The following is a 27,640-nucleotide window of genomic DNA, read 5'->3' on the forward strand; positions in this document are numbered from 1 at the left end:
GTATATTTTTGACATTCGAGAAGACATGTTGTCTGACTTGTCCGACGATGATGATGACGATGATCCAGACTTCCTGTCTCCAGAAGATCTTATCGATGATCCTGATGCAGACTTGTTGCCTCTACTGGACAATCTCCACTTCTTCTTGGAACAGGATGACGTGGAGGCTAACACTGAACCCAGTGACGATGACTCTGGGGAAACTCCACCCTCCAGTCAGCAACAGCAACCGGTAACAGCAAGTACTGGAAAATCAAAGAAGAAATCGAAAGTCCAAGAAAAATTTGACTGGAGAAAAGTAGAGATAGAAAAAGTTGATCTGCCTTTGAAAGGAGAGCTTCGCCAAGTTCCGGGCATCTTGGAGATTCCACTGAAATACTTCCAAGAATTCTTTGACGATGAACTTCTTGAGCTGATAGTTGAAAAAAGTAACGTCTTTGCACTTCAAACTGAGGGATGCAACCTCTGCCTCACTGCCGAAGAGCTAAAAGTTTTCATGAGCATTATTCTATTATTGGGAGTGATAAAAGTTCCCTATTATCGAATGCACTAATGTTAATGTTAGCACAATTGTTAGATAACAACACGATTTGCTTGGCTTCAACGTATGCACGAATAACGACACAGGATACGCGCAGACGCTGGAACGTTAAGGATAAATCCAGGGTTGAAGTTTCAAGGCCAGCCATTGTTTTTGAGTACAACCGTCATATGGGTGGCGTAGATTTAGCATACATGCTGGCGGAGATGTGCCAAACTCATATCTTCGGACACGAAAATGGTATATGAGAATCTTCTGGTGGCTTATTGACACAGCAGTCTGCAATAGCTGGCTTCTTTTCAGGTCAGACGTCAAAGCGCTGACTTCAAGGACAGACAAACCAATGATCGTGAGAACCTTCAGGTCTAAAGTTGCTGCAGGGTTGTGTGCCTCAGCACGTGTGATACCCCAACGTAAACGTGCTAGACCATCCACAGATGTTGAAGCAAGTCCCAGCCCCATTCGAAGTCGCAATCGAATCCGACAGGCAATATCTGCTCAAGCCGATGGACTTGATCACTGGCCAAAAAAAGACTGAAAAGCAGAGCCGCTGCAAAGAGTGTAAATCGGGATATACCACTTTTGAATGCGAAAAATGTGACCTTCCACTGTGCCTTACTGCCAAAAACAATTGTTTTAAAGCCTTCCACACCAAGTGAAAATGCCCCATTTTTATATTCTCGAGAGGCTAATGTTGTATTTTTACAACATGGTCTAAAATTGACAATTTTGAATAAATCATGCAAAAAAAAAAAATTTCGTCAATAGTCTGACCTAGAGATTGCATGGGAAGCGTTGGATATTTTTCCTGGTATTCGTTCCTATAGTGGCCTGTCAAGTGTTAAGTTGGTCGAGATTTTTGCTAAGGACGGCTACATCGTTGGCAAAGTTAGCATCAGACAAAGTCATCCCGACACACCTTATACCAAAAGGGTGGATACAGTGTGTTTCGTTCAAAATGTGGTCGATGACGCAGTTAAATAGCCTAGGTGCAGCAGCGCAACCTTGCTGTACACCATTTTTGATCGGGAAGGAAGAAGAAAGCTTCCCGTTAACAAGGACGGCGCTTTCTGTGGTGCTGTAGAGTTCTTTAAAGAGGCTGACTATCTTTGTTGGTAGGCCAGCAGCTTTCAAGATAAGCCAAAGGGACTGCCTTTTAATAGTGTCAAAGGCAGAACGAAAGTCAATGAAAGCTATGTAAGCTTTCTTGTTGAATTCGTGTCTTCTCAACGATATGTCTGACCGTATGAATCTGTTCAGTTGTCGATCTTCCTGGCATGAATCCGGCTTGTTTGGGGCGGCGCAAAGCATGTAGGAAACTTATTGCACGTTTCAACAGGAGCATTGCAAACAGTTTTCCTGGAACAGAGAGTAGGGTGATACGACGGTAGTTGCTGCAATCCGTCTTATTGCCCTTGCGCTAAACACTAGCACGCTGATGCCTTTCTTCCAGTCTGACGGTATAACTTCAGTGCGCCAGATTACGCTGAACAAAATCTCCAGCCAAAGTATCATTGCAGGACCACCCGTAGTAAGTAGCTCTGGAGCGATGCCACAGGTGCCAGCTGCTTTATTGATGTTTACTTTCCTCACTGCCAATTTAATCTCCTTAGGAGAAAATTCGGCGTTATCGCGGGTAGGGGTAGCTTCTGCAGCAGTAGCAACAAGCCCTGGGTCAATGCAGTTGGTTGGATCTGTGTTTAGCAGCTTATTAAAGTGTTTCACCCAGAGACCAACACATTGAGAATGATCGTATATAGTTTTTCCATTCACTGCTCTCAGGCTTGTGGACGTTATGGCATGTCTGCCAGTCAGCTCGCGCAGGATCTCGAATGTTGCGCCTATGTCTTTCTTTTGGGCAGCTTGCTCGAGCTATAAATGCTATAATATTCGAGCTTGCTCGAGCTTTCAATTGAAGTTATCAAGTATTTTGCGGTAGGTTGCACCAAGACATGGTTAATTGTAGAAAGAGAAAAGCCAAGACCAAGTAACTGAGAGGCAAATGTTTAAATGGCTGGGGCACAGGTAATATAAATGTTTTTACTTTTATAACTTTATTAAATCAAATAATATTAACATTTTGATTACTAAATATGAGTATATGTATGTTAAAATGACAATGCACATTCATTTGTATTTTTTTTCAGTAAAGTGCAAAATATGTTCTAGCCTTGGGAAGGCAGGAGCTAATCTCCAGCATTTTTATTGGAGGGGCATAAGCGGTCCATATCTGGACAGTCAAAGGGCATGGGATGTTTAATATTTTTTCTCCACCCTATTGGGGGGGGGGGCAACTGCCCCCCTTGCCACCCCCAAACGACGCCCCTGTGGGGAGGCATATGGGTTTTGAGCCCAACTTGTGTTAATTTCTCCTCGTTTTGAGTTTGACTCGGTTATTTATTGTAATTTATATTCGTTTTGGGTTTCAATTACTTATAGATATTGATTTGTGGTAGTGTCACGCTTGGTAGATTATTTGATTTTATTTTTGCTCATTTTTTGTTTAATGGAGTTCTTTACTTTTCTTTAAAAAAACTTATTTTGTGGAAAAAGTTTTTTTTAATTAATTTCTGTTTGTTTTATATTGACATAGTCTTTATAAGGAAAAAGAAAACAATACTTTAAATCTTTTCGTTTTATTAAGACTTTATAATTTGGCCTGCTATTTGTATGCTGGAGTAAAATTTTCAGTAATTTTTAAAAACATAAACACTGAGATGCCTTATTGGGAATTGGCATTAACACTGTGCATTTTGATTTAATCCTAAGGCAACATTTAGTTTTTAAACATAATGGGCAAATGAGAGGGTGGGTGTGGGAGACGTATTAGTTGCTCTCTAATCACTTTCGACTATTAAAAAGGGCATCAACCCTTTTATTTTCAATCGAATGAGCCCTTTTTAAAGTTCCCACGACGACTCCTTCGATAAAGTTTCCTCCTTCGACAGTGACCTGGTCTAAACAAACAAACAAACAAAACATAATAATACATCATACCCACATCGATCTTTCATAGGCAGCGCAATAGCGCTGCCTAAGTAAAGAACGATGTTTGCACAATGTATTAGATTTTGTTTTTCTTGGTTTTAGGCCAGGGCACTTCATATCGAAGGAGTTGTCGTAGAAACTTCGAAAAGGTCTCATTCGATTGGAAATTAGAGTGACTAGTGCCCTTTTTAATAGTCGAAAGTGATTCGAAGGCAACTAACATCCCTTCCACGCCCACCATTTACCCAAAAACATCCAATCGAAATTTTGAGAAAGCCATTTTTTTCCACGCAGTTTAAATTTCAGGAAATTACACCTTTGATTAGAACACTGCCCACACAGTCTTCAAGGCAAGGGTTATAAGTTATGCCCTGGGGGCATATAAGTTTTAATTGAAATCTTTGTTGTAGAAACTTGAAAAGAGCTCACTCGATTGATAATTCAAATGGTTAGTGCCCTTTTTAATAGTCGCGAAAGCGATTTAAGGGCAACTAACCCCCTCTCTCGTCTAACTTTCCCCCAAACACATCCAATCAAAATTTTTAGATAGCCATTTTATTCAACGTATTCGATAGTTTTGGAAATTATGTCTTTAAGGATGACAACAACTCCGACCCCACAGTCCTCAGAGCAAGGGTCGTAATTTATGCCCTGGGGCCACATAAGGTTTTTATAGAAAGCGATGTTGTAGAAACTTCAAAAAGGGCTCATTCAATTGGAAATTGAAAGGGCTAGTGCCCTTTTAATATTCGAAAGTGATTTAAGGGCAAATAACCCCCCTCTCATGCCCACCAATTCACCAAACACATCCAATCAAAATTTTGAAACATCCGTTTTGTTCAACGTAGTCGGAAACTTCTGGAAATAAGGTCTTTTAGGATGATTACCCCATCAGAGCCCTCAGTTTAAGGGTTGTAAGTTATGCCCTAGGGGCATATAAGGTTTATATAGAAAGTTGTTGAAGGAAATTAAAAAAGGAATCATTGGAGCAGAAATTGAAATTGTCCTTTTTAATAGTCGAAAGTGAGTGGGGAGTAATTAACTCCCCTCTCTTGTCCACCATTTTCACAAACACATTCAATCAAAGTTTAGAGATAGCCATTTTGTTCACCGTAGTTCAAACTTCGGGAAATTATGTATTTAAGGATGACAAACCCCCAACACCCCCCATGGCATAGGCTGTAATTTATGCCTTGGGGCCATGTAAGGTTCTTATAGACAGAGTTGTCGTAAAAACTTCTAAAGGGGCTCATTCAATTGGAAATTGAGAGGGCTAGTGCCCATTTCAATAGTTGAGAGTGATTGGAGGGTAACTAAACCCCCTCTCACGCTCACAATTCCCCTAAACACATCCAATCAAAATTTTCAGATAACTATTTTGCTCAATGTAGTAGAAAGTTCTGGAAATTAGGTCTTTGAGGATGACAGCCCTACCCAGCTCTCAAGGCAAGGGTTGTAATTTATGCCCGGGGGGCATATAAGCTTTTTACTGAAAGCGTTGTCGTACAAACTTCAAAGGGGATCATTTGATTGGAAATTGACAGGGCTAGTGCCTTTTTTAATAGTTGAAAGTGTTTGGGGACCGACTAACGCCCCTCTCTCACCCGCCATTTTCCCAGACACATCCAATCAAAATTTTTAGATAGCAATTTTTTTTAACGTAGCTGAAAGTTCTGGAAATTAGGTCTTAGAGAATGACAACCACCCTCACAGCCCTTGGAGTAAGGGCTGTAATTTATGCCCTGGGGGAACATAAGATGTTTATGGAAGGCGTTTTCTTAGAAACACAAAAAGGGCTCATTCGATTGGAAATCGAAAGGCCTTGTGCCCTTTTTAATAGTCAAAAGTTATTGGAAGGCTTGACATTTTTATAGTAAAGATCGATGTGGGTATAATGTATTACTGAAAAAAATATAAATGAATGTGCATTGTCAGTTTAATATACATATACTGATATTTAGTAATTAAAATGTAAATATTATTTGATTTAATAAAAGTATAAAATTAAAAAAAAATTTTCAGTAAACTGCAAATTATGTTCTGGGCTTGGGAAGTCATAGGGGTTTCGAGCCCAACTTATGTTAATTTCTGCTCGTTTTGAGTTTGACTCGGTTATTTATTGTAATTTCTGTTCGTCTTGGGTTTCATTCGACTATTAAAAAGGGCACTAGTCATTTACATTTTCAGTCGAATGAGCCCTTTTTGAAGTTTCTACTACAACGCGTTCTATAAAAACGTTATATGCCCCCAGGTAATAACTTACAACCCTTGCCCTGATGGCTCTGGGGGGGGGGGGTGTCATCCTTAAAAACCTAATTTCCAGAGCTTAAAGCTACATTGAATAAAATGGCTATCTCAAAATTTTGAATGGATGTGTTTAGGGAAAAGGCGGGCGTGAGAGGGGGGTTAGTTACCCTCCAATCACTTTTAACTATTAAAAAGGGCACTAGCACTTTGAATTTTCAATCGAATGAGCCTTTTTGAAGTTTCTAAGGCAATGTCTTCTATAAAATCCTAATATGCCCCCAGGGCATAACTTATAACTCTTGCCCTGAGGGCTGTGGGGGAGCCTCCTCCTCAAAAACATAATTTCTATTTGGAAATCAACTACGCTGACACATAATGGCTCTCTCAAAATTTTAATTAGATGTTTTTCGGGAATTGTTGGGCGTGGAAGGGGTGTTAGTTGTCTTCCAATCACTTTCGACTATTAAAAAGGGTACAAGCCACTCCAATTTCATATTGAATGAGCCCTTTTGGAAGTTTCTACGACAGCTCCTTCGATATGAAGTGCCCTGTTCTAAAAGAAACAAAAATAATACATTGTGCCAACATCGTTCTTATATGCCCCCAGGGCATAACTTAAAACCGTTGCCCTGAGGGTTGTGGGAGAGTTTCCTCCTAAAAACATATTTTTTATCTGGAAATCTACTACACTAAACAAAATGGCTATCTCAAAATTTTGATTGGATTTGTTTGGGGAAATAGTGGGCGTGGAAGGGGTGTTAGTTGCCTTCCAATCACTTTCGACTAATAAAAAGGGCACTAGCCACTCCAATTTCCAATTGAATAGACCCCTTTTGAAGTTTCTACGACAACTGCTTCGATATGAAGTGCCCTGGTGTGGAAAAAAAGTAGGCTAATTTATTGTGCCAACATCGTTCTTTACTTAGGCAGCGCGATTGCGTTGCCTATGATCTTAGGACTATTTTGAATTTGTCTAAATTTCAAACTTTCTATAAGATACATTTGGAGAAAAGGGGACGTGAGGGGGAGAACTAGTTGCCCTCCGATACCTTTGACTCTTAAAAAGGCAATTAGAACCTCTGATTTCCAATTAAATGAGCCCCCTCCGAAGTTCATACGACAACCCTGTCCGTAATAACCTTAAATGCCCACGGGACATAATTTGAAACCCTTGACCTGAGGGCTGTGGGGACTTATCATCCTCAAAAATATATCTACTGGACTATTTGAATACGCTGAACGAAATGGCATTCTCAAAATTTTGACTGGATATGTTTAGGGAAATTATGGGCGTGGAGAGGGGGCTGGTTGCCCTCCATTCAATTTGACTGTTAAAAAGAGCATTATAACTTTTAACTTCCAATCAAATAAGCTCTTTTTAAAGCTTCTACTACAATTATTTCTGTACATAGTCCCCTTGTCTAAAAAAAAACGAAAAAAAAGAAGAAAAAAAAACGCTATTGCACTGACTATGATTTCGGTCATGTAAAACTGATTAAGTTTAAAGGTATCCATCAAAAGTGGGAGTAATTTCAATGAAACCTATATAATCAAATTTACCATTTTGGAGGACCTTGTTGTGGGCATTTCAAGTCTTCATGCACGAAATTGCAGAATATTGTAATTTTCCGACAAGGTTTGTCACGAATCCATTTCGATTTTTTTATTTCTATGGTTTATTGTATTGAATCGCCGGCCCTAGAATATCAGAATAGAACTCATTCGATGGAATTGGAGGTTCTAGCACCTTTTTAAGTAGCAAAAGGAGATCATACCACCACAAAGTGATATTTTCTGTTATTTTGTTGAGCTAAACAACATCATTGGTCGGAATAAGGCCCAAAAGCTATTGATTAAAGTAACTGAAACAACCAATAGATATAAGATTATCCAAAAAATATAAATATTCAGCTTCTTGATTTCGGAGGCCATTCAAAGGCATTAGTTATTGGGTAGAAGCGTTAGAAAATCGTTATGTTGGCGTGGGTACCCGAGTTGTCAAAAGTTCGTATTACAAATTTTTAGCTGTCACTCAACCATCAAATAAACATAGAAGGAAAGAAGATGAGTTGGAAGAATTTAAACCTAATCTACCTTCAACTATACATAGTGGTTACATCAGAAGTTTTTCTACAGCGTAACCTCTATCCTTCAGCCAAAGACTTTAGTGGAAATGAAGAAATGTATAAAAAATGGACAATTATGGGCTTAAATTAAGAAACTAATAGTGTTTTGATTAGTCCGAATCAAACATGAAAAAAACAAAGCAGATAAAAACTGACCAAGAATATTTTTTCCAAGAATCTTGATTTACTGTCACTGGTTTGAAATTTTTGTCACTGGTTTGAAATTGTCACTGGTTGAAAAGAAATACACTTTTTATATTTATATTTGATCACCGAATGGATATTTTCATCTTTTTTGTTACTTTTCAGATACCTTCTTTGATATTAATATATACGCCTCGATATTACATCCGGTATATGAATGCATCAATAGGGACGTTCTTTTGCACTAAGATCTTATATTTAAGATCTCACATATTTCTGCAAAGATTTTTTGTTCTTTTAACTCATATTTGTTCTAAGATCTTACAGCTTACTGATGTTAGCAAAAATTGTGAAGGACGCCATCTTTCTGCTATATAGAACAATGATGAGAGAACTTTGATGATATACTCATAATTGATCATAGACTGCTGATTAGAGCAGCATGATGAAAGAAGTTTTCAAAAGAACGCCGCAAGATGTACGATCTTAGTGATAAGATTTCACTTTGAAGCGTTCTTTGTCAAAACATGTAAGATCTTAGCAATAATATGAGTAAAAGAACGGCCCTAATGTTTATATCGAGTATCACGAAACTCTAGTGACGGGCCATGGCGCTGAGCTTCATTTATGAACTATGGCTTTAGTTTTGGCAAGTGCAATTTTTCCTTAATTAAATCTAGTTGATTCAAATTTTGTTAAGCTGAAACATTTTTAACTTAATTAAGTTTTTCCACCTGATTTTTATGTCTGCGTGAGTATGTGTGTGTGTGTGGGGAGGGGGAGGAGGGAGGAGGCTGTTAAAGGCCATTTTAATACTTGAAAAAGACAAGAAAACGTTTAATTGCGTTGGAAGGGGTATAAACCTTAAGATATGGGGTAGGACCCAGAACTCTTCTCTCTGCTAGGCGCAATGACAAAATTTAATGTAAGATAAATTTTTGTTGTGTCGAGTCTTCTTGAGGGTAGAATTTAGCCTGTTTCCAATGTATCACGAGTTGGATTTTGCTGGATCGAGTTTTTTGCTGGATGAGACAAATTTTGCTGGATCGCATTCTGTGAGAGTGGCATTTTGCTCCTGTTGGTTATAAGAAGGTGGAATTTGGTTCAGATCGAGTTTTGTATAGGTTGAATTCCACTCGATTCAGATTTTTCGGGTTGAATTTCTCCTAAGTTGGATTCCATGCAGGATAATCTTGTCACATTGAGTGTTGACTGGGTTTGAGTCTTGTATTGTCGTTTGTTCAAGGTTCTTTTGGATGAAAAAACAAGTTTACAACTTGAAATTGATTAAAGCTAAGAAGTGAGATTAATTCAGTACCACATTCCAGGTTCTGCATATAGTTTGGATTCATATACTTAAAACTTTGCCGCGGAGCTCTAGAGATATGTGCTGTCAAAACCTAATTTTTTTGTATGTTTTGTGATTTTTATAGTCATAGGCCTATTTCCAAAATTATTATGATGCAAGTGATAAAACCTAATATATAGTTTAGCTTTACTCAATACTTTGCATAATTTTTTCCCTGAAACGCACCAGAAAAAAAAACTTAGTCATGACCACTCTTTAATTTTATATCTTACTTGCAAATAAATATTTTAATCTTTAAAACTTGTTATTGTCCTCTCAGTAATTTTACTTTATTAACTCGCGAATTTTTCTTATTTTTAGCGTCTTAGTAACGCCTAGTTCAATAAAAACAAAGTTATCCTAAAATTAAGCAATCCTTGTTGATTAAAGCAAACTCAACTCTCTGATAAAGAGCTCCTTTTCTAACGTTCTTTGTTTTTCAAATTCTTTTGACATTCTTGATACTTAAAAAACGTTGTTACATAGTTTTCTCTCTTTTTTTCTTTTTTTTTTGTCTGCCAAACAACTAACATCAAACGATTTAATGTTATCCGTATATACGGTTACGGTACGAATTTAAAGACATACATTTCCAAGAATTCAAGGAAAAATAAAAAGTGGTTTAAAACCTAAGACAATTGGAAATAAAGTCATATAGTTAAACTTAAGACGCGCATAAATTAATATGAATTAACAACTGAAACCCAAAATTAAAAGAAATTATTAAGAACAATTAGTTTAATCCTGAAACGAGCAGTAATTAGTAAAAACCAAAATTGGGATACCGGCCTCTTAGATTTTATGAAGGCTTGCGTGGTATTTGTGCATAGCTGAAACTGATTTTTATTTCAAACAGTGTGGTTTTTTGGGTTCGCAGATAGAACTAATAGTTAATAATTTCCACGAAGTACTATCAAGTTAAGAAGCATACCTCTGTTAGGCATCCAATCTTCGACATTTTTACTGGATGCCGACATAAGCTGCTGGGTATCTCTTTCTGAATGGTTATGCGAGGATTTGATAGCTGCTGCTGCTTCAGCACTTCGCTCGTCACTTCTCCAGTATACTGCCGCAAGTGTTGCAGTACATTTGATTTTTAGGCCTCCAGTTTTCAAATGTTTCTGGCGAACTTTGAACTCAAGGCCAATGATGATGGTCTGTAGTCCACTTTCTCGTCTTCAATAATTGGGTAATTTTGTAGGAAGTTTTTATCGCTCTATAAAATTCAACTATATAGACAATTGAAAGCTTTTGCAATATATTAGGAAAAAAAAGCTTTTTCTATTACTGTATTTTACTTCTTCTTTTAATGCGTCTTATAATTTCCACATCAACCGCATATTATCAATTTTTTTTGTTAAACTCGGAGCCCTTCCATCAAAAATGTTCTACGCATGTCTGTGTTTACATCAACTTAATACGATTCAGGAAGGAAGTGCTTTTTCTTAAGAGAATAGTCTGTATTTGAACTGCTTTCTTTTGGAAGTGGGACTAGATTTTACTAGACTTGCGGGTTGGAAGACCTTAAGAGTCAAATTAAGGATGATTTTACTTGCAATTCCAAACATTTTCGCATTTGTAGCTGCGCCGATTCACAAAAGAGCAGGGGTTGTGCCAAGGAATTTTTTTATGGAGATGAAAAATAGAACCACATTAACCAAATATTCCTACGACAGGGGTCATTCATTGATCTAATTTTTTTTAATTAACAGCTATCACAGCAACCACGTTTTACAAGGTTGCTGCTACAAGCTGCAGCAACGATTAAAATCTTCTTTGAAAATATTTTTATTATTTACAAAAGACACTAAATGTACCAATTTCCTTTAAAATGAGCCATTAAACAGCTCTCTATGATGTTTTAGTGCCCCGCTAGCTAAGGAGAAGGAGAAACCAAAAAAGGTCTTTTTTTTTAGCCACTGGATTTTCCTTATTGTTCAAGTCGAAGGACTGTAATTTTCTTAATTGGGTTCTCAGACAGGGCGGTTCTAATCATTCACTTTGTCTTTCGATTTGAATCCATTTTTAGGATTTTTAGGAGAGTAGTGCTATTTAATAGCTGGAATAAAAAACGAAGCAAAGGAAACAAAACAAACGAAGCAAACGAAACAATTAAAAATGACCAGTTACCCAGTCTCGCTGCTTTAATATAGGACATATCAAAAATAGAAAAAAGCTCTGAAATAGAACTAAGAAGTCATTTTCAAAGTCTAAGGGGGGGGGCAATTACACCCTTATCCCCCACCCTCCCCCTGATAGGAACGCCTTCACAACTATAAGCTTGTTAAATTTATTTATAAGAAAAGAGAAGGGGTAATTTGATCTCCCACAAAACCACAAATGGTGGAACCATAAAAATCTATAGTTAACTATTTATCACCCCTCTTCAAACGAGAAGGTCACTGATGGACTTAAATGGTCCGGTTTAGGAAGAATGCATCACACTGGCTACAGTTCCCACCGCTACATCATCTATTATTCAAGCAAGAAACCTTTTAATTTATACAACATGATTTTGAAACGATGAAAGTCAAAATGAGCTATTGAAATACTAAAGATAAATTTAAAATAAAAAACTGGAAATATGACCTTATCTAAGTCACACTGTATCATGTTTGAATCAATTTCTTTTTATGCTCGACTTTTCCCGTATTTCGGCTCCGTCGTCACGGGCCGCCGATCCGTCGAAGCTGAAACTCAACTCTGTATCATGAATACCACCTAAATCATGGCACGACTCTGTCACTCCATCTGATCGAAGCCCGGCATTACCTGCAGAGCAAAGACACGTATTTCCAACACCACCGTAAACCAAGGTCTTCTCTACGCTGTTGAGACCTGGCCTGCTGCTGTTTCGGTCCGAAACGCTATAGACGTGGTTCAAACCCAGTTTCTCTGGCGAATCGAAGGGATTAAGCGGTATGATATCATTTCCAACCCCCAACTACTGTAACTTACAAACGAGACATCCAACTTACGGCAGCTCACTGCTCAAATTCTTCGGTGATTCGAAAACCTAGCCCGCATGCAAGCGGAAATTCCAGCCAGGATTGCCTTTTGTTTCGATCTCTTGATGCACGGCTGGAAGCACCCACGTGGAAGGTCTTGTTCTAGATGGAAAGACAGCCTTGGTCACTTCCTGTCATTAGTAGGTAGCATTCCAAACGAAGCTATCATCCAAGTGCAGGCCCGTCTGGACTACAGGCGATGAGTGGCTTCTCTCTCTACGCTGGACTATCATCAGGAGCAGTAAGTGAAGTCTAGTCTACTTTTGGATAGCTTTGTCTTTATGCTACCAAATATGGAATAGTAGTCCAGATATGATCGAGATAAAATGTTTTAAGTTGCTCAAGCTCAAACACTGCCTAGTAGAATTTTATGCAGCAGGCTATATGCCAAATTAAAGTTGCACTTTTCAATTTTAGACTGTAATTTTTACAGATTTTCATTATTTAGATCATAGAAGCAAAACTCATCTCATTAAAAGCTTAAAAACCTTAATTTCGTTTTCCGATATGGTTATGAAACACGTGATATGACTTTCTGTTCTGGGTAAGACTACTTTTTAAATACCAACTGTAAAAAAAATTCTGAATGCAACTATTAAAACCCAAGTATTGGAACTCCAGTTCATTGTTTGAAAAGCAGAGGAATAAATTTATTTTACTTTAAGAGAGGAAATCGACGAAATTAGATTTTATCGCATGCTTCAGTTCCTAATGAGATATAGATATACATTAACGGAGACTTTTAGTAAGAAATATTAGAAGGACAACTTCTAATTCTTATTAGCTTCTATCCCAACCTCTGAGGACAATAATTCAGAATATTCCTGATTCCTTCAGTAGTTTCAGTTCCTTGGAGCAGGTAACTAATTAAGTTGACTTTGAAGTCATTACTTGGTTAATTATGGAAAAGAGAGATGAGGAACTTCGCGATAGGCACTTTTACCGTTGACAGCGCAATAGACTACTGCTTAAGTAAGGGGTGAAGTGGGCTCTATGCATTATTTATTTATTTTCTTTTCTTTCATCAAAGCAATTCATCTGATACTCCAGAAACACATATAAAGGATACTTTTGTTTTATGTTTACTTCCAATACTAGCACCGCTTGTTATACCATTCTATGTCTGGATATTTGTATCTCCGAAGATGAGGTCTGTGTTTTTTTTTTCAAATGTTTCCCGTTTTCTCTCTTCCAGTGCTCCAAAAATAATGCTTCTAATCTGTCCTTAATATTACTTTTTACAAGATTGTTTACCATCTGTTGACGTGTTTCAGACGCCTTGCTTTGTTCAATGGGCCGCTGGAACTGGAAAAATAGAGTACGTTTGCAATTTTCTTTAGGATTTTCCAGGCATTTAGATGATTTCTGGATTTCTGTAGAAATCCAGAAATCGATTTTTTTTCAGCTCTTTAAAATCGACGTGTGAATATTCATATGGTATTTAATAATCGAATTTAAAGGACCTTCCTATTTTGTATTTTCAAATTTTGAACGAGCTGTCTTTCAGTTCTGTAGGACAACTGGTTTAATATGATAAATCTGGAGAAAAAAAGAACCAATGAATAAACTCACGTCCGTGAAAAACACAAAATTTCTTATCTTTGTGGATAGGGGTTTGGAAATCCGTGCAACTGGGTTTTTTGATGCGCTGAATCTGACGCTGTAATTGACCTCGATGTCAGTAATGTTTTCAGGGGTATTTTCCCTCTTATTTGACATTGCTGCAATTTTCCCATGCTTCTAATTTTTGACGGGTAGTTGTAAACTTAGAAAACTTTACATATTTGTAATCGTTTTAAACTCAAATTCCTTAGGTGTTTATAGGCTACTCTTATCAAAAGTATTTTTTTATTTACGTTATTATTAGCACGGCCCACTCCTAACAAAAAAATTATAAGCACAAAATCGTAGAAGCAATTAGGTAACTTACCAATTCTCCGTTTATATACCAAGTTAGATTCGCTACAGGAAGAGATTTTCTTGAAGTACAGTTAACTTTAACGAGATCCCCAACTGCGTAATGTGCTAAACCACCGGTTATAATTGGATCCTCCGCTGGCAGCTCTAGAAACATATGAAAGATATTTAGCAAGACGAAAAAACAGGTGAACAGAAAAAGAATTAAATTACAGTGCATTAATTATTCATTATATCCTATATACATTTAACCTGCACCGTTCGTCTGTCATTATCAAATTGTGTTCGAACCATTTTCGTGGAGTAATTCTTTCTTAACATGTTTATAGGCGACAAATCGTTTTTTAATTTGGTTATTATAACATCTTACTGATGCCATCCTTTCAACTGTACTTCCAGAATTCCAACCGTAAGCCTGAGAAAATCATCTTGAACAAGTTTTTGGTGTTGTTGCATTGGCAAAATTAAAACATCAACTCCTGCTTTTGAAGCAATAGGTCAAATTTATGAAACTGGTAATATCAATCTGGGTTTTTTAGTTTTTTTTTAAGGACTCTTTTTTCTCGGGTAGCTTAGTAACTATACCTGCTACTACTTTCTTACTTTCTTCTTCCACTTTATTACAAAAGTTATTACTACTACTACTGCTAACAACTCACCGCAGCACCAAGCCGCTTGACGCCAACACAGCTACACACGGTCCGCCTTCATCCCAATCTATTCAAAGCTTCCCTCTTTACCGCCTCCCAAGAAGTTCCTATTTCCTTGAAATATTTCTTTATGACATCCTGCCACCCCCGACAAGGAAGACTTGATTTACTTTGCATATATTATGTGTGTAATGCATAAAGAAAAAGACTTCGGCTTCTTTTTTTTTTAGCTGGAACCTAGTAAACAACGAACCACGGAAAATCAGTTAACCCAATCAATAAAAATGAAATCATACCAAAGAGAAGCGAATTAAAAAAAAATATATATGTGTTATATAATCTCTTGTCAAAAAATACGTTTGATACCTTTTTGCATATGAGGATGCCGTTTTTGTCAAAAATTGCATTTTGTTTTAAACTTTTTCTTTGTTACTTACAAAAAGCACGATGAAATAAAATTCAGTTTTCAAATGAGCCCTTAAGCATCTCTTATAATGTTTCAGTGCCCCAATAGCGGCAAAAAACAAGAAAAAAAGGAGATATATCAATGCTTACCATGCAAAAAAGTGATTTTTCTAATTTCTCAATATGGGCGTTTGTAGCCTAATTCTCTTATATGGGTTGTCTTTTTGTATGTGAAAAAATTGTGGAAAATGTAACACATCTTTTAAATTTCCTATATAGACATTCCAGAGGCCCTGAAAGGACTGCTATAAGAGGACCAGGTAGGTTCATGCTCTCATTAACTAGTTTTATCTATTCAGACTATTGTTATTAGAATACTTTTTCTTTCAAATTATTACTCTTATCTTGAGTATAAAATTTTATTTGTCTAAAATTTTATTTGCTCATTAGTTGCTACGCCATATATGTTTCACAATAGGTGAATAATAATTACAATAGTAAAATTTAAAAAAATGTAAAACGGAGGAGGCACATGGGTATATGCATTGGCCTCATGGTGCCTGGGACTCTAGTAAGTTCAGTGATGGCTTTCAATTCTTAATTTTTTCTTATGTTTTCGCTTTTTTGGTATTTTTCTATTTTTAGGAACTAAAATACGAAAAGTGTCAAGTGCAACCTGACATTTTTACTTAGTGTCAAGTGCTTCAACACTAAAATATATCGTAAATCATAAGCAATTTCTGCTGCTGAGATGATAGCTTGCTGCACATTGCTGGTGGGGACAATGATAATTATGATTTCAATAGTTACCTACAACCAGAATGCTTATACTGATATCAAGATAGCATTTGTGGATTAGATGATGCAATGACCGAGATGAGAGCCCTTTGCTTTATGGTAATACCCCAACCATATATGTAGAATTATATACAGTTTTAAAGTTTGAAAAAGAATATTCACAATATAAAATAATTTCTTTTACCCTGCTCCTCTCCTTTAATTTAGGTAGTCTTGGTAGCTGAATAATAATAATAATGTATTATTAAAGCTTTTTTACAGCCATATACAAAACAAAAAAGAAAAGAAAAAGGATAAATAAAATGAAGACATACTAAAATCACTATCCTCTTAATCAACATTCATACCTTTCAATGCAAAATTTACCACACTTACTACTGTCTGCACACTTACTAATATTGAATATGCTCATACCTTTGTTGTAAGTTTTACAAATTTATACAATTTTTTGTTTAGATGTCTGGGACTTTGCAATCTAGACAGTACATGGAAAATTTTTAACTAATTGCTTTGCCAGTTTCGAATTTTCTGCTAAATTTATTCCGGTTTCTCCGGTTAGTGTATGCAAGAATGAACAAATTTTGTGACATAAATGTAAATCCACTTCTGCGACAGGACAAAGCAGCAAGAATAATTACACATATATTTAGAAGATTACAAAATCAACAAAGTGATTTTTCTAATTTCTCAATATGGGCGTTTGTAGCCTAATTCTCTTATATGGGTTGTCTTTTTGTATGTGAAAAAATTGTGGAAAATGTAACACATCTTTTAAATTTCCTATATAGACATTCCAGAGGCCCTGAAAGGACTGCTATAAGAGGACCAGGTAGGTTCATGCTCTCATTAACTAGTTTTATCTATTCAGACTATTGTCTGAATAAGCTCAACAAGTTGAGCTTTTTTTTTAACAAGACGAGGAACAAGTTAATTTGCTAGGAGCTAGTAAATCCAGAACTTCAATCTAGACTGATACAATCATTAATTAAAGATGAATTTATGTGGAAGATGGACATATTCTATCATAACTGGAAAAAATGGTGTTTGAAAATTCGGGATAAAGGCTTAGTTTGAGCTTCAGTACCTAGGTACTAGGCTGAAACGTTTTAAGTTCATTAGACTTTTACATAAATGTTCGAAATAACACTATTTTCAATGGAACAACTTTGAAATTTCTGATTAGAGTCATTGCAACTAAATGAAAAATGCATCGAATAGTTTCTACAAAACAAACCTAAAAGGGAGAAAAAGAAAAAAAAGAAAGGAATCGAGTTTTAAAATAAACTAGACAAATATTTTAAGTCAAATAAAATACGAAAAAAACAAGTGTTCCCATTCATTAGTAATAACAAAAACATACTCACAATTGAGGGTATACCCTGATATTATTGTCCAGCACCAAGCCAACAGAGTAACAAACAAAGTAGTATTTTGTAATCTACCAATTTTGTGTAATCAACAAACTAGTAGACTTACTGCTTAAATATGGCTACTGTGATATTCGAAGTAGTGTCGTTTTGAGAAAAAATATCGCAAACAGCCGTTTTAATTAAATTCTTAATTTTTATGCGAGGCAAACTCATCATTTTAGTCAAAGTACCAAGAAAGATAAAAAAAAAAACTCATTGCTAGAATGGTTCAGTGGATAGCCTACTTAGGAAATCATATATATCTTAAAAAATTGGGAAAAATCAGGAATTTAATTTTTTAATGGAACTGGCCTCCACACACTGTCATACAGTTTTTGGTAGCAACGGGTGAAAAAAAAATGCAAAAAACCTGCAAAAAATAAATGATTAACATATAGCACCAAACACCTTAAGAAGGTGCTATTTTTTTTAGGGTACAGTTGTCTTTGGGAATCAACAAACCCACACAATGGCTAACATCGTGGATGTTTACTTTTTCTAATGCAGTTTTTTATACTGATTACAAATCTGAATTTTTTTTCTCAATCACGTTAGGTTTTCAAGATATTGACAAAAAGCGAAAATTTTATAATTCTTTTTGGTTGGAATTTTTTCCATCTATTTTTTTTAATACAAGGCCAAATTTTCCCATTGATTGTCAGTGTAGTTAAGGATCCCCCAAATTTTATTAATTCAATGAAAATGTATAAGCTATAATGTTATTTACAAAGTTTAGTCTAATATGTTATGAGAATTTAGTTTTTTCTTAAACTTTTTCTCCTCCCCAATATTAAGTCTCTTTTCACTTTCTATTGCTTCCTTCCATGGGTATTTGTTAGCAGAAAATCTTCTTATGGGCAAGAGATTCCATATAGACAATGCTGATTTTCTGTCGATAAAATGAGGACGCCACTTGCCATATCTGGGTTCTATGTTTTACCTTGCCAAGTGTTCAGTATAGAAATTATGAGAACTGTATAGATATTATTTGAGTTGTATGTTATTACATGTTTTTTACTATTTTTTCATTTGCCACCTTTTATTTTTAATCAAAACAGTGACATTTAGAGGTTTTATCTATTCACTCGATTTCCCTTGCTATGTTTGCAGCTATGTCAGAAACAAAGCCCACTGGAAGACATGTACACCATTCTTGAGGAAAGCATATAAACTTCTAAGTCATGGGCACCATACTTTAACTGTTTGACAGGTGCAAGGAGCTTATGGGGCTGTATAAGGAAGGTGAAGAAGAACAACTGTCTGCAGTCAGAAGCTCCTATAATATGGCTTGAGCCAAGCTGCCCCATCACAAAGTGTCCTTTCTGTTTGACAAAATATCACTGGTTTGTCAGGCAAAATTCCAAGCATCTGTGAATTATCTAGAATTTCCCTCAGTTTCAACGTCCACACGATCCTGTCACTTTTCATTAGAAAAGTGATAGGACAGAATACATACATCTACAGAATACATACTCACTGAGTCAACGCCATAAGAACGCTGTCTGTCTTTTAGCAACAACTCAGACTTTGATAGCCATTTCTGTGATGATTTCATCTGATTATTAATAATAGTCTTTGTTATATCGTACGAGACCTGGAACTAACAAATGAACAAGCTGAACTGCTAGTTTCCCTTCTTAAAGAATTTGATTTATTATCACCAGGTACAAAAACGTCACAATTTTGACACAGATGCACAGAACTCGTGCAGTTCTTTGCAATAAGTGACAACATATACCATTGCACATACGTTTAGGGTCTTATGTCATGCATTGGGGTAGAATATAGCACTGAAGTATGGCTACTGTTTGTCGATTCCTCCAAGGCAAGTTTGAAGGTTGAATTGTTACACAATTTGAACATTTATACATCACTGCTGGTTGTCCATCTCAATGAGACGTACAAAGCAATGTCACTACTTCTTGAAAAGTATACAATAGTGAAAACAATTGGAACACCCGTGGTGATTTAAAAGTAATCACTATTGTCATGCGAATGCGGATAGGGTACACTAATTACCGCAGCTTTATCTAAGAGTGAGATAGCAGAGATAGAAGACACTACTATACAAAGAAGAATTGGCCCATCAGAGATAAAATGAGGCCAGTTAGTAAAAATGTCCTTCGTCTGTCGTTGTTTAAGCGTGAAAAGTTATTAGTCTCCACATCATATACAGCTGGGTCTCATGAAAAGCTTAGCAAAGGTTCGAGACAACAACTCACACTCACATACAATACCAATCAATAAAGTTTCAAAAGTTGAGTTATGCGAAAGTGAAAGAAGGTTCGTTCACAGGCCCCGAAAAATTAAAATAAATCCTTACAGACGGTCTCTTCGAAAACTTACTCAGCGGTATTAAATATTATAAAAGTTAGTCTATTGTAACAAATTTTTTTTGAAAATGATAAATCTTCTGACCATGTGAATATTGTGCAGACGCTTATTAGAACGTAGAGCTTAATAGGCTGCAGTATATCTCTCAAGATTCATCTTCTTGACTCATATCTCGACTTCTTTCCCAAAAAACTAGCTTCTGTCATACTGTCAGTGATAAAAATGGCGAACGTTTTCATCAGAACATCTTTATGATAGAGTCACGGTATTAGGGTAGATGGAAAGCAATAAAGTTGGCTGACTACTGCTAGAAGCCTCTGCCCAACATGCTAAAGGCTTAGCATAAATACATTTCTACAGCCGGGAAATTTAAACCAGACTAACTTTAAATCACAGAGATTTATGTTGCATTAATGTATTTTACATATTTATTATACCTCGAACTAGATAAGGCTATATAGTTTGTGCTTTATTTAGTTTATGCTATATATTTTATAGTCTATAAAATTATATTCTATTAATTATTATTCTATTCAGCAATATGTGCTCTACTGTAACTTGTCTGCGATTTGTTTGCCTTACAGTCCTATTAAACATATATAAATGGTTAATTTTAGATACTAAGAAAAAAGAAAAAAAAGAAAAAAAAACGCTGGGCGATAGAGACAAACTGCTTCAATATTTTTATTCAGCCTGTCTTAATTGTCTTAAAACAAGTTTTGGGCACCAACATATTTGCCAAAACTTTTATTGTGTATCCATGTTTCACGTCAAAAACTATTAATGTTTTAATTTCTACACACAAAATCGTTGTGTTTTTAAAACTAATTATATGTTTTTTTTATTTATTCATGGTTCGAATGGGCTACACTGAGAAAACTATGGTATAGCTATGGAAACTGTATGATTTCGCAAAAACTCACAAAAAATCTTTGTAAATTGCTGTTCTCAGGTATGAAAATGACTCGTGGGGAAAAAAAAAATTATACCCTTGGTATTTTAAGTTGCTGTTTTCATGTATGCAAAATGGCTCATTTGGGGAAAAATTTTTTTAAACCCTTGGTATTTTAAATGTAAGAGACTACATATTTTATAAGATTTATGCTGTAGGATGCTATCTTTTTTCTTGACAGTTCCATTTATGAAATATTATCAAGTGCGGGCTCTTCAGAGACATCTCTACGACTACTGCTACAACCGACTAACTGTAGCACCAAGCCACCTAAAGCAAACATAGCTTGAATGCATCTATTTCATCCCAATCGATTCAAAGCCGTCTATACACCCTTCAAGAAGTTCCAATTTATCTTAAATTCTGCCTTGCAACATCCTCTCATCCCAATTGGAGACGGTCTTCTTTTCGTTTGACCTTAAATGGCTGGCCGAAGTGTAGGATTTTCAGCAATCAGTATTATTTGATCCATATCCAAGCTCTGTCAATCTTTCTCTCATTGAAACCTTAGAAAACGTGACAGAACCACATTTCTCTTTCAGCTTGAACAGTGCAGTTTGAAATAAAATGAGTCAGATAGCCAGGTACCCAAATTAATTCGGAAATAATTTTCTCTGAAAACCTTTAACAGATCCTCCTCGTCTTTCTGAGCACCCACGTTTTGACGCCATGGCTAATAGCTGTCGCTATTGTAGCTTTCAGTATTTTAATATTGAAACGTCCTGTGCCTCGTGTTTACACACAATAATCATAGACAGCGCGCTAGTGCTGCCTCCCCCAACAAACTGGAGGCAGCACTCCCTCCCCCTCCCCCTCATGTTTTTGAGTAGGACACTCCCCCAGAACCCCGGGGCAACGGTTCTAAGTTATGCCTTGAGGACATATAAGGTTTTTTATAAAAGGCTTTGTCGCAGAAACTTCAAAGGAGGCTCATTCGATAGGAAATTCAAAGGGCTAGTGCCCTTTTTAATAGTCGAAAGTGATTGAAGGGCAACACCCCCCCCCCAAAGCCCATCATTCCCCCAAACACATCCAATCAAAATTTTGAGATAGCCATTTTGTTCAGCGTAGTTGATGTCCACATAGAAAATATCTTTTTGAGGAGGACACTCCCCCACAACCCTCGGGGCAAGGGTATTAAGTTATGGCCTGGGGCATATAAGGTTTTCATAGAAGGCGTTGTCGTAAAAACTTCAAAAAAGGCGCATTCGATTGGAAATTCAAAGGGCTAGTGTAATTTTTAATAGTCAAAAGTGATTGAAGGGCAACTACACCCCCCCCAACGCCAATTATTCCCTCAAACAAATCGAATCAAAATGTTGAGATAGACATTTTGTTCAGCGTAGTTGATTTCCAGATAGAAAATATCTTTTTGAGGAGGAACTCCCCCACGACTCTCGGGGCAAGGGTTTTAAGTTATGCCCTGGGGGCATATGCAGTTTTTATAGAAAGCGTTGTCGTAGAAACTTCAAAAAAGGCTCATTCGATTGGAAATTGAAAGGGCTAGTGCCCTTTTTAGTAGTCGAAAGTGATTGGAGGGCAACTAGCCCCCCCCCCGCGCATCCGTCCCCAAAATACACCCAATCAAAATTTTTAGATAGTCATTTTGTTCAGCGTAGTTGATTTCCAGATAGAAAATATGTTTTTGAGGAGGAGACTCCCCCAGAACCCTCGGGGCAAGGGTTTTGAGTTATGCCCTGGGGGCATATAAGGTTTTTATAGAATGCATTGTCGTAGAAACTTCAAAAAAGGCTCATTCGATTGTAAATTCATAGGGCTAGTGCCCTTTTTAATAGTCGAAAGTGAGTGGACGGTAACTAACCCCCCTCTCATGCCCACCTATACCCCAAATACATCCCATCAAAATTTTGAGACAGCAATTTTGTTCAACGTAGTTTTAAGTTCTGGAAAATAGGTCTTTGAGGACGACAGCCCCCTCAAAGCCCTCAGGATAAGGGTTGTAAGTTATGCCCTGGGGGCATATAAAGTTTTCATAGAAGGTGTTGTCGTAGAAACTTCAAAAAGGGCTCATTCGATTAGAAATTGAAATGGCTTGTACCCTTTTTAATAGTCGAAAGTAATTGGAAAGCAACTAACACCCCTTCTACGCCCACCATTTCCCCAAACACATCCATTCAAAATTTTGAGATAGCCATTTTGTTCCATGCAGTTAAAGTTCAGGAAACTATACCTTTGAGCAGGACAATCCCTCCACAGTCTTCAGAGCAAGGTTGTAAGTTATGCCTTGGGGGCATATAAGTTTTTATTGAAATTTTTGTCGTAGGAACTTGAAAAAGGGCTCATTCGATTGAAAATTCAAAGATCTAGTGCCCTTTTTAATAGTAGAAAGTGATTTGAGGGCAACTAGCCCCCCTCTCTCGCCCACCTTTCCCCCAAACACACCCAATAAAAATTTTTAGATAGCCATTTTGTTTAGTGTTCTGGATTCCCAGATAGAAGGAGAAGGGTTGTAAGTTATGCCCTGGGGACATATAAGGTTTTTACTCAACGCATCGTCGTAGAAACTTCAAAAAGGGCTCATTCAATTGGAAATTGAAATGGCTAGTGCCCTTTTTAATAGTCGAAAGTGATTGGAAGGCAACTAAAACCCCTTCCACGCCCACCATTTCCCCAAACATATCCAATCAAAATTTTTTATAGCCATTTTCTTCCACGAAGTTTAAAGTTCAGGAAATTATACCTTTGAGCAGGACACTCCCCCACAGTCTTCAGGTCATGGGCTATAAGTTATACCCTTGGGGCATATAAGGTTTGTATTGAAAAGTTTGTCGTAGAAACTTGAAAAAGGGCTCATTCGATTGGAAATTCAAAAGGCTAGTGCCCTTTTTAATAGTCGAAAGTGATTTGGGGGCAACTAACTCCCCTTTCATGCATACCTTTTCCCCAAACACATCTAATCAAAATTTTTAGATAGCCGTTTTGTTCACCGCAGTTGAATGTTTTGGAAATTAGGTCTTTAAGCATGAAAACCTATCTCCCCCCCACAACCCTCAGGGCAAGAGTTTTAAGGTATGCCCTGGGAGCATGCAAGGTTTTTATTGAAAGCGATGTTGTAAAAACATCCAAAAGGGCTCATTCAATTGAAAATAGTCGAAAGTGATTGAAAGGCAACTAACCCCCCTCTCACGCCCACCCTTTCCCTGAACACATCCAATAAAAATTTTGAGATATCCATTTTGTTCAACGTAGTCAAAAGTTCTGGAAACTAGGTCTGTTAGAATGATAACCCCATCAGAGCTTTCACTGTAAGGGTTGTAAGTTATGCCCTGGGGGTATATAAGGTTTATATAGAAAGTTGTTGCAGAAATTTTAAAAGGGGCTCATTTGATTGAAAATTGAAATTGCCCTTTTAATAGTCGAAAGTGAGTGGAGAGTAATTAACCCCCCTCTCACGCCCACCATTTCCCCAAACACATTCAATGAAAGTTTAGAGATAGCCATTTTGTTGAACATAGTTGAAAGTTCTGGAAATTATGTATTTAAGGATGACAAACCCCCGAGAGTCTCCAGGGCAAAGGTTTTATGTTATGCTCTGGGGGAATATAAGGTTTTTAAACATAGATTTGTCGTAAAAACTGAAAGGGGCTCATTCAATTGGAAATTGAGAGGGCCAGTGCCCTTCTTAATAGTTGAAAGTGATTGGACGGCAACTAACCCCTCTCTCACGCTCACCATTCCCCCAAACACATTCAATCAAAGTTTAGAGATAGCCAGAGCCAAGAGAGATGAAACAGTACAAAATCGAAATACTGGCTCTAAGTGAAATTCGGTGGAAAGACATTGGCCATGAGAACCTAGAGGATGGATATGTGTTATTCTACTGTGGCGATGACAGCCATCATAGATCAGGGGTAGGAATACTGATGTCCCCCGAAGCTCATAGATCAGTTCTCAAATGGACACCTGTGAATTCAGGATAATGTTAGCTCGATTTGTTACAGAGCAAACGAAGTTCTCAGTGATTGTGTGCTATGCGCCAACAAATGAGGTGGATAAGGATGCCAAGGATATTCTTACGAAACATTACAGGCTGTTACTAAAGACATCCCCAAGCATTATGTACTGTGTGTTTTTGGTGACATAAATGCAAAAGTGGTAAATGATCGTCAGTATAGTCCTGAAGTTCTAGGTCAGCATGGATTTGGCAAAATAAATGAAAATGGTGCGTTACTTGTAGACTATGCTAAGTAATGACCTTGTCGTTGCTGGAAATTTTTTGACCACAAAACAGTGCATAAGTACATATGGACGTCACCAGACAGCTTAACTAGGGATCAGATAGACCATTGTCTGATCTCCCGCAGGTGGCGCACAAGCCTTTTAGATGTACGTGATTAGAGGGGACCTGACGCACAGGCCGATAATACGCTTATGTTCGCTCGCGTGCAGATCGAACTTCGTGCTCCTGAGAAACCCAGTTCAAACCTGAAGAAACCTTACTATACGGATAAACTGCATGACCGTAAGGTTCGCAGAGAATTTTTTTTAACTCTACAAAATAAGTTTGATGCTCTAGCAGTGGAAGCCAGCGTACCAGAAAGCATTGAAATGAAGTGGGACACCGTAAAAAGTGGATGCACTACAGTCGCTGAAAAAAAGCTGGGGTTCAGAAGGAAACCGAAGGAAAGATGGATCTCCGACACCACCTGGACGATGATTGGTGAGCATCAGGTACTTAAGCAGACCTTACTGACTGCTGCCACACGGCGTGCAATGTCAGCTTCACAGCTTCTCTACAATAAGAAGGACAAAGAAATTAAAAAGAGTTCTAGGAAGGATAAAAGACTTTTCCTCTAAATTAAAAATGCGGTAGCAGAGGACCCTGCTAAAAAGGGTGATTTTAAAACTGTTTACCGGCTGACTAATGAGATGGTCATGAAACAGAGCAGCAGAATCACCCTGGTAAAAGACGAGAATGGAGCGATTTTATCAGATCCTGATAAAATTGACGAAAGATGGACTGACCACTTCGAGAAATGATTAAATAGACCGAAACCCAGTGACCGAGAAAACGTACCTGATACCACCTTTTTGCAACTTGACATAAATACAGACCCACCAAGCTATGTCGAGGTCATTTATGCAGCAAAAAAGCTGAAAACGGACGAGCTCCTGGTATAGACTGAATCCCAGTAGAAGTACAGAAGTATTCAATAAGAACATGCCTCTCTGTGTGTTTCGCCCTTTTCACCAATATAAAGCATATAGGGAAGGTTCCACGTGAATGGACCAAGGGGATATTGGTGAAAACCTTCAAAAATGGAGACACAATGGTGTGCGATAATTGGAGAGGTATAAACCTTCTGCCAGTACCGTGCAAACTATTGGCTTCCATTATATTGTACCGGATGCCGGAGAGCACTCGATACACATCTGCGAAAAGAGCAGCATGGTTTTAGAGCCGGCAGATTGTGCTCTGACTTGATATTTGTACTGAGAACGCTTGTCGAGGAATCAAAAGAGTGAAACAACTTGTTATATTTACTATTTATTGACTTCGAAAAGGCGTTTGACTCAGTTAACCGAGAATGCTTGTGGAGAGTCCTTAAGTATTATGGGGTGCCAGAAAAACAAGTGCGCATGATAATATCCCTTTACGAAGAGACTGACTGCTGCGTTAAGACCTAGAATGGCAAAACGAGATTTTTCAACATAATGTTTGGTGTGCGTCAGGGATGCGTACTTTCCCCATTTCTTTTTGTAATTGTAATGGATTACATATTAAGACGAAACTCTGGATATGGCGTAAAAGTAAGCAGCAAGTAACTCTGTGATTTAGATTTCGCGGATGACGTAGTCTTGCTAGATATTCTAAACAGAGGTTGCAGTAGCTACTTGACGCAAATACAGAAAATGCAAGAAATGTATTAAATGCTAAGCATAAATGTTGACAAATCAAAGAGCATGTCCATCACAAGCTCACAAGCTCACCGCTTATTCTGCATCACAAGAATAAAAGTCTAGAACAGGTGAAGGACTTCAAATACATAGGTAGCTGGATCGATTGTGATGGTGAAATAATGACCAAGATTAAACGCAGAATTGGTCAGTCAACTGGAACTTTCAATAGACCTAAGCCCAATTGGACAAGAAGCAAATATTCCTTGCGACTGAAGCTACGTCTCTTCAGAGGCGAATTACTATCCGTATTCCGCTACGCTAGTAAGTGCTGGCAAATGAACTAACGGCTGAAAAAGGCAATTGTTGAATTCGAAAATATGCACCAGAGGAGAATTTTAAACATAAGTTGGCAAAGGAGAATCAGTAACTTTGAAATCCGGAATAGAACGGGACAGCCTCTCATTACTGTTGTTCTGAGGAAGAAGAGGTGGCCAAGTTTTGGTCATATACTCCTCATGAAATAAGGCCGCCTTCCTCGGACAGCGTAAGACTGGAAACCAGGCGGCAGAAGAAGACGAGGTCATCCAAAGAACACTTTGTGGCGAACTTTTGATCGAGATCTGAGGGCGGCTGAGACCTCGTTAATACCTGAATGGGAAGATTTCACCGCTGCAGCATTGCTTTGGGACGAGTGTAGAGGCTTCGTCGACACCCTATGCGCCACATGATTTTATGGTTTGGAAAGCTCAGGGTGCAAAAATACGTTTGGAAATTATTGCTAAGAAGTTAAGACCAGAAATTTATGAAGGGGAAGTCCTATTCTTCTGTTATTCTTGTGTATACACAGGAGGCCCAGAGTGTTTTTTTTTCACGGTTGAAAAAAACTTGAAAGAATAAGAATCCAAGTCTGC

General features: G+C 37.4%; 1 protein-coding gene and 1 long non-coding RNA gene across 2 annotated transcripts in view; both read right to left on the reverse strand.

Moving 5' to 3' along the window:
- Positions 1-27,640, reverse strand: part of LOC148956743 (uncharacterized) — a 56,949-nt gene that overhangs the window by 3,843 nt on the left and 25,466 nt on the right. The window contains exons 2-3 of the long non-coding RNA XR_016142389.1: positions 14,333-14,466; positions 10,326-10,610 (exon numbers count right to left, since the gene is read on the reverse strand). This is a non-coding gene — a long non-coding RNA (uncharacterized LOC148956743). The remainder of the gene's footprint in view (positions 1-10,325; positions 10,611-14,332; positions 14,467-27,640) is intronic.
- LOC148956745 (uncharacterized) lies at positions 1,874-10,352 on the reverse strand. Its single transcript, XM_089091863.1, has 2 exons — positions 10,326-10,352; positions 1,874-2,413 (listed from the first exon to the last, which is right to left on the reverse strand). Exons 1-2 carry the CDS (start codon positions 10,350-10,352, stop codon positions 1,874-1,876), a joined length of 567 nt encoding a protein of 188 aa, XP_088947989.1.

The sequence above is a fragment of the Artemia sp. Qi Xiang Cuo genome, chromosome 1, assembly GCF_049724085.1.
Source record: "Artemia sp. Qi Xiang Cuo chromosome 1, ASM4972408v1, whole genome shotgun sequence".
Taxonomy (NCBI): domain Eukaryota; kingdom Metazoa; phylum Arthropoda; class Branchiopoda; order Anostraca; family Artemiidae; genus Artemia; species Artemia sp. Qi Xiang Cuo.

Coding starts and splice junctions, on each gene's coding strand:
- LOC148956745 (XM_089091863.1), bottom strand. CDS start 10,352: ATGTCGAAGATTGGATGCCTAACAGAG. Junction 2,414..10,325: donor AGATTGGATGCCTAACAGAG/GTATGCTTCTTA, acceptor TAGCATTTATAG/CTCGAGCAAGCTGCCCAAAA.